The sequence below is a fragment of the Emydura macquarii genome, unplaced genomic scaffold (assembly GCF_026122565.2).
Source record: "Emydura macquarii macquarii isolate MOO-44397 ecotype Brisbane River unplaced genomic scaffold, CSIRO-AGI_Emac_v2 contig_26, whole genome shotgun sequence".
Taxonomy (NCBI): Eukaryota; Metazoa; Chordata; order Testudines; family Chelidae; genus Emydura; species Emydura macquarii.
Window position 1 is genome coordinate 51,148 of NW_027130163.1, and position 6,033 is coordinate 57,180.

The 6,033-nt window shown below is 60.9% G+C and overlaps 1 protein-coding gene across 1 annotated transcript; it reads right to left on the reverse strand.

Moving 5' to 3' along the window:
- Positions 1–1,063: 1,063 nt before the first annotated feature.
- On the reverse strand, positions 1,064–5,363 carry LOC137164422 (cathepsin G-like). Its single transcript, XM_067565342.1, has 6 exons — positions 5,333–5,363; positions 4,914–4,924; positions 4,450–4,640; positions 3,471–3,609; positions 2,764–3,018; positions 1,064–1,368 (listed from the first exon to the last, which is right to left on the reverse strand). Exons 1-6 carry the CDS (start codon positions 5,361–5,363, stop codon positions 1,225–1,227), a joined length of 771 nt encoding a protein of 256 aa, XP_067421443.1. The 3' UTR covers positions 1,064–1,224.
- Positions 5,364–6,033: the final 670 nt, after the last annotated feature.

A 6,033-nucleotide genomic window follows, 5' to 3' on the forward strand; every position in this document is an offset into this window, starting at 1 on the left:
GGATAGATAGACGGGAGGATGGGGAGATGGGAGACAGGGAGAGGCCGATCGATTATGTGTCACCAGAACAGTTTCCAACCTGTTCCACTTTTGTCCCGGAAGCTGAACCTCTGGGGTCCAACCAGTCGCTTGCCCAGGCAGCTTTTCTCCTTGCGTTTTCCTTTGCAGCTCACCCCGGCCAGCGGGGACCCCTCCAGCCCCACGCGGGTTCATTCCCCGCTGCCACCCCCCACCTCCCCATTCCCAGGGCCCAGCCCAGCGCATTACGCACCAGCCCAGCCTTTGTCTGTGGAGCCGATTCCCCCCACACCCGGCGGATGCAGCGGCTGCGCTGGATTAACGGCTCGGGTCGGTCGCTCATTCCCGGAATCTTGCTTGTTTTTTTAAACTTCATTTTTATTCATTGCTGGCTCCAAAGCAGCGAGCGAGATGCACCAGGCCACTCAGCAGAGCGGGGAAGAGAAGGCGGGACAAAGAAGATCAGCGCCGTCAATTGATCTGCCCTCACTGCAGCCTTTGCGGAGTTCCCTTCCCACCAGTGAACGCCCGCTGGCCTGGCCGGCGCTGGGACAGCGGGAGGGGCCACCCCGGGGTGACTAACCCGTGGGACAGGCCCGGTGAGGACGGGTTTTTCACACCAGTTAGCAGGGCAGGGACGGACGAGGATCTCCCATGAACAGCCCCTCGACCCGCTGACACGGGGAGAGCTACAAACCCCTGCGTCTTCCCCAGTGCTGGGCTCTGTCCGTCACCCCCAAGGAAAGAAACCAGCTGTTTCCCTAGCAACGAGACAGGCTGAGGGCATGGATTTCCAAGGGAGCTGACGGGAGCCAGCCTTGAACCCAGCCATGTGCCTGGCGCTGAGCGGGGTGTTTGATCCAGGTCTAGCAGAGCCTGTAGGTGCAGGGCCCAGGCAGCCTGGCTGCAGACGTGTGGAGCAGCCTCCCACCCACCCCCAAATCCCCACTCAGAGGGACACGGGGCAGTGCGCGGGGCTGGGGTCAACCCAGCTGTCACAGGCAGCGAAACACTCAGGAGTCTAGCCACCAGCAACAGCTGCTGCGAAAAAAACCATTTATTGCATCACAAGCTCCCCAGCGGAGGGAACGCTGCACATTTTCCATTTTTGTGACTATTGAGGATACAAGCAAAAAGGAACGGGTTACGTGGCCTGTCTGAAGGAGCAGGTCATGTAGCAGCAGGCTGACCAGGCTCTCGCTGGTGCTAGAAATGTGTCATGATGCGAGTGATCCAGGGCATGAAGTGGGAAATCCAGGTGTACACAGCAGGAGGCACAGCGCCGCTATTGGACTGTGAGATGACGCCCTCGGCCACTCCACCGCACACGAGAGGGCCTCCAGAATCGCCCTGCCCCAGAACAAGCAGGGAGACGGGGGTTCATACCCGGGACTCACGCATTGTTTGGACCAATGTTACACTCTAAAAGGAAATGAATGAACACCGAGACGGGGGATTCATAGAATCTAAGACCACAGGAACCACGGTGATTATCTCATCTCAGCTCCTGTGTAACGCCGGCCATGGGACGGCCCCGAATTAATTCCTGGCTGCACTAGGGAAAGAACATACAGAATAACATCCAGCCTTGATTTAAAAATCCCCAGTGCTAGAGACTTTACTTTTATAGCTGTGACTGATGGGACTCTGCATCTCCAGCTGGGGCAGCTCGTATCTTTAGCTCTGGGGTAGGGTGACCAGCTGTCCCGATTTGATAGGGGCAGTCCCGATATTTGGGGATTTCTCTTATATGGGCGCTTCTTATTTCCCACCCCCCGTCCTGTTTCTTCACACTTGCTCTCTGGTCACCCTGCTCTGGGGGTCCCCGTGTGTCAGCCAAGACATTACACAAGTTCCGTGTAAACTGGATGCAGGGGGCGGGGGTTGATCTTCCTCCTCTGAAGCCTGAGAAGTGGCCGGGGCCGAGGATGGGACACTGGACAGTGCTGTGCGCTGATAGAGAAGATTCTGTCCCGCGGGAGCTTGGCTGGGTCTCGCTCACATGGCCAGGGTCTGAGGGATCCCCATATTCAGGGTTGGAAGGAATCTTCCTCCCAGGTCAGATGGGTGGGGACCGTGGGGAGTTACCTCCGCTGGGGCCTGGGTCACCTGTTGCTACCTTTATGTCTCTCCTAATCCATTCCCTGCCACTGTGAGGCCTCGGGCATCGGTGGCCCCTTGGTCCCTCCTGTTCTCTGCCTGTCGCCCCAACAGCTGAGTCTCCTGTGGGCCATGATACCTTGGGCGCTTTCTGGATTGGCTGATCCGCTCCCTGCTGGGCTTCAGCTCTGTCATGCCATGACTCTGTGGGGGCTCGCCTGGGCTTTGAAAGATTGAAAGACCCACCTTGGGTCTGTCACCGACCGAAGGGACTGGGGGTGTCCCTGTCAACAGCGCAGGAGCCTCCGGTGGCGTTCACAGTGTCTCGTGCGTTGCTGGGGACAGGGAGCTGGGCCTCATGGGCTGTGCGTAGTCAGGGAACATGGATCTTGGGACCCCGCCACATCGGACCCCTGTGATGTGTGAATTAGACAGGAAGGGGCCGCGTGATGGCCCCGGACAGTGGGTGGCAAGGGGAGGGGAAGGTGTCAGTGCATGACCTGGGCCAGGTCACTTTGGGTAGATAATCAGGATGGCTCCAGTCCCGTTGTCCTCGCCAGGCCCCTGTGAGCTCCGGCAGCTCCTCCACAAAGCGGCTGAGGAAGGACAAAACGCAGCAGGAGCTCACAGCCGGCAGCCACTTACCCGATAAACTGTCTTGGTGTCGTCGGGATCCCCTGCACACAGCATGCTGGAGGTGTTGTAGTAACGGTACCGGCTCTTACAGGTCTGGTCGCTCATCACCGTCAGGTTCACTTCCCGAAGGGTGATGGTTGTATGGGTCTGGGAGGTCCTACCCCAGCCAGCCGCGCTGCACAGGGTCCTCACGGGGACAATGCGATCAGCCGGTGGTAAATTGATCGGTCTCACCCAGTTAGTCAGCGTCGCGTTGTCCCTCAGCTGTCAGACCAGAGACGGGAGGGGAATGGACCCAGCACAGAAACCTGTGTGTGTGTTCGTGTGTGTGTGTGCACGTGTGTGTGTGCTGGATGAAGAAAAATCAGAAACTCAAGAATCAGGGGGTGGGGTATAGGATGGGGGCGGGACCTGCAGCAGTCTGAGATCACAGGGGGCGGGGTAATGGGATGGGGGAGGGGCCTGCAGCAGTGTGAGGTCACAGGGGGCGGGGTGAGGGGATGGGGGTGGGGCCTGCAGCGGTGTGAGGTCACAAGGGGCGGAGTGATGGAATGGGGGCGGGGCCTGCAGCAGTGTGAGGTCACAGGGGGCGGAGTGATGGAATGGGGGCGGGGCCTGCAGCAGTGTGAGGTCACAGGGGGCGGAGTGATGGAATGGGGGCGGGGCCTGCAGCGGTATGAGGTCACAGGGGGTGGGGAGATGGGATGGGGCGGTACCTTCAGCAGCATGATGTCGTTGTTAAGAGTTCTTCTGTTGTATAGTGGGTGCAAGATTTTGTGGCGCACGCGGATATTTTGTTGTTCACAGCCCCATATTCTGTTTATGTTGTGGGCCCCCAGACACACCATGATCTTGCTGAGAGAGCCAAGAACAACGCATGGGGCATTAGGGGCCGGGCAAGAAGCTGGGGGAGGGGCGCAGGGACAGTGATATGGGGGGACGGGGCAGCCTGAAGCTCTCAGGCCGAGATCTCGGACTCAGCTACTGGCCTGAAAACCCTCACCCGACTGCACGCGTGCCGGCTGCCATCCGGCCTCGGGTCTGGGCACCAGCTGACTGGGGGGTGGGAATGGGGCACAAGGGGCCTTTCCCCTCTAGGGGCGCCGGCTGCACCACAGAGCCCCTGCCCCGTAGCGTTGGGGTCCCAGCCGGTGTCTCCCCTGGCCCCCTGTGCTGTTCCTCTGAGCGCCTTCACTGCCCAGTGTCCTCCTGGCCCCTGGGTCTCAGCTCCCTGCACCCGGGACCCCCCGCACCAGCTAGATCCAGACTGGGTCTGTGCTCGGCGCCCACAGCCCTGCCCAGCTGTCCTGGGGCTGCGACCTAGGGGAAGACCCGCCGTTAGGGGGCGCCGGCTGTGGGGATCGAGGCTGAGGCTCAGTCGGGTTTGGGCAGAGCCTGGAATGAAGTGGGGGGGACCCTGATCTCGGTGCTAAACAACCCTAAATAACCACACAACCGGCCCCTAACGAATGAATTACGTCGTAGCGTGTTTACACCATGAATACGAATGGCCCAATGCTGGCTCTGATGCCCTTGGGCTTCTCTTTGCCTTTCCCACAGGACAGCAGTAAAATGAGAAGGGCTTTGCACCACTGGATCCCTGCACAGCTGGGGGCTCTGCACAGCTGGGGGCTCTGCACAGCTGGATCCTGGGTTTGGGGAGACACCGGGACGCAGAGACAGACAGGCTCTTACCCCTTGGCGCAGTGGGCGGCTGTCAGCACAAAATCCTTCCGCACCAGGAAGCCCCCACACAACACTGGACCCATGCAGGTCCATCTCCTGAGAAAGGCCATGTAGGGTCGAGAATGGGGCTTGGCGGCCCGGCCCCCGATGATGTCTCCTGGCACCACGGGGACAGATGAGGGAGGGATCAGCGTGGGCGCCTAAGGGAGGTCCCGACGGGACCAGCTTTGTCGCCCCCCTGGCCTGGTGAGCCCCACAGCCCAGATGTGCACAGCTGCGGACCCCTGGATGCAGCCCCTCTCCCGCTCTGCACCGATCCAGATGTTAAGAACCACCCCCTTGACCTCTGTGGGCCCCTAGACACACCCCCCAAAGCCCTGGGGTCCCTGAGATACCATCCAGAGAGCCCCCATCCCGCAGACCACCCCAGTCACTCCAAAGCCCCGGGGGGCCCCAAGCCCAGCCCCACTCACCAGACCAAGCCCTGGGGGGCAGGAGAAGGGCCGTGGGGAGCAGCAGCCAGACGTAAACCTGCATGTTCGGAGTCATTGCAGGGACGGTGCATCTGCCTGGAGCCGGGGGGGCTTTATAGATTGAGCTGGCAGGGAGCTGGGGGGCAGGAAACCTCAGGGTCACCCACACGGACCTCCGAATGCAGGGTTCAGGTGTCTCAGTTTCCAGCCGCAGCCGACCACACGGGCTGGAGGGCAGGACGGGCCATGCATCAGCCTGGCCGCTGCAGGTCCTGCACAGCTGGGTGCATGATGCACAGCTGGGTCGCTGCACAGCGAGGGATGAGGCACCCCTGGACGGAGAAGACCCCGGTGGGGACATGTCTAAGAGGAGCAAGGGAGCCGGCTCACAGCTGGGCACATCTGGGGGCCTTCCTCACCTAGGTCAGCCGCACTCAGCTCCCTGCCCATATCTCCGTGCTGGGGGCTGAGGGTGACAGACCCACATCTCGGTGGCGGGCGGGAACGCAGCTCTTTGATTTTTTTCACCACGGCCCAGCTGTGGGCAGGGGCAGGCTGGGCAGAGCCGCCACCGGCCCGCATCACAGCGACCGCAGCGGGAGGGTTTCTGAGAAGTGCCCCGGAGAGTCTGTGACCACACGAAGGTGATGTGGCAGCCTCTGTGAGGCCCTACGGCCAGGAGCTGTGCCCGTGCAGTGCCAGACGGGAAATGATACAGCAGAGATACAGAGATAACCCAGGCGTCCTGGCCTTGACCTCCCTGGCTTTAACCACTAGACCCCACTGCCCTCCCCGATACTGGGATATAACCCAGGTGTCCTGGCTCCCAGGAAATGACACAGCAGATACAGAGAGAACCCAGGCGTCCTGGGTACCAGCCCCTCCCCCCTGCACTAAGCCCTAGGCCTGCTCACAGCCCTGCCTCAGTGGCCACCACACTCCCAGGCCCCCTCACCACACCCTCACCGTCCTGCAGTGCTGTAACTCTCCCCGCACGCCCCTTTAATTCCTGCCAGCCTCCTGGCATCCCCTCTCATCCCACTGCACTCCCTGAAAAGCCTCCAGCCTCCCCTTTAATCCCCACAGTGGTCCCCTCTAATTCCCCCAACCTCCTCTTTAA

Bases quoted from the DNA above. Each gene is read 5' to 3' on its own strand.
- LOC137164422 (XM_067565342.1), bottom strand. From the start codon at position 5,363: ATGGGCAGGGAGCTGAGTGCGGCTGACCTAG. The intron at 3,610-4,449 runs GTAAGAGCCTGT...TGGCTCTCTCAG, and splicing joins GCCGCCCACTGCGCCAAGGG to CAAGATCATGGTGTGTCTGG. The intron at 3,019-3,470 runs GTACCGCCCCAT...CTGGTCTGACAG, and splicing joins ACGACATCATGCTGCTGAAG to CTGAGGGACAACGCGACGCT.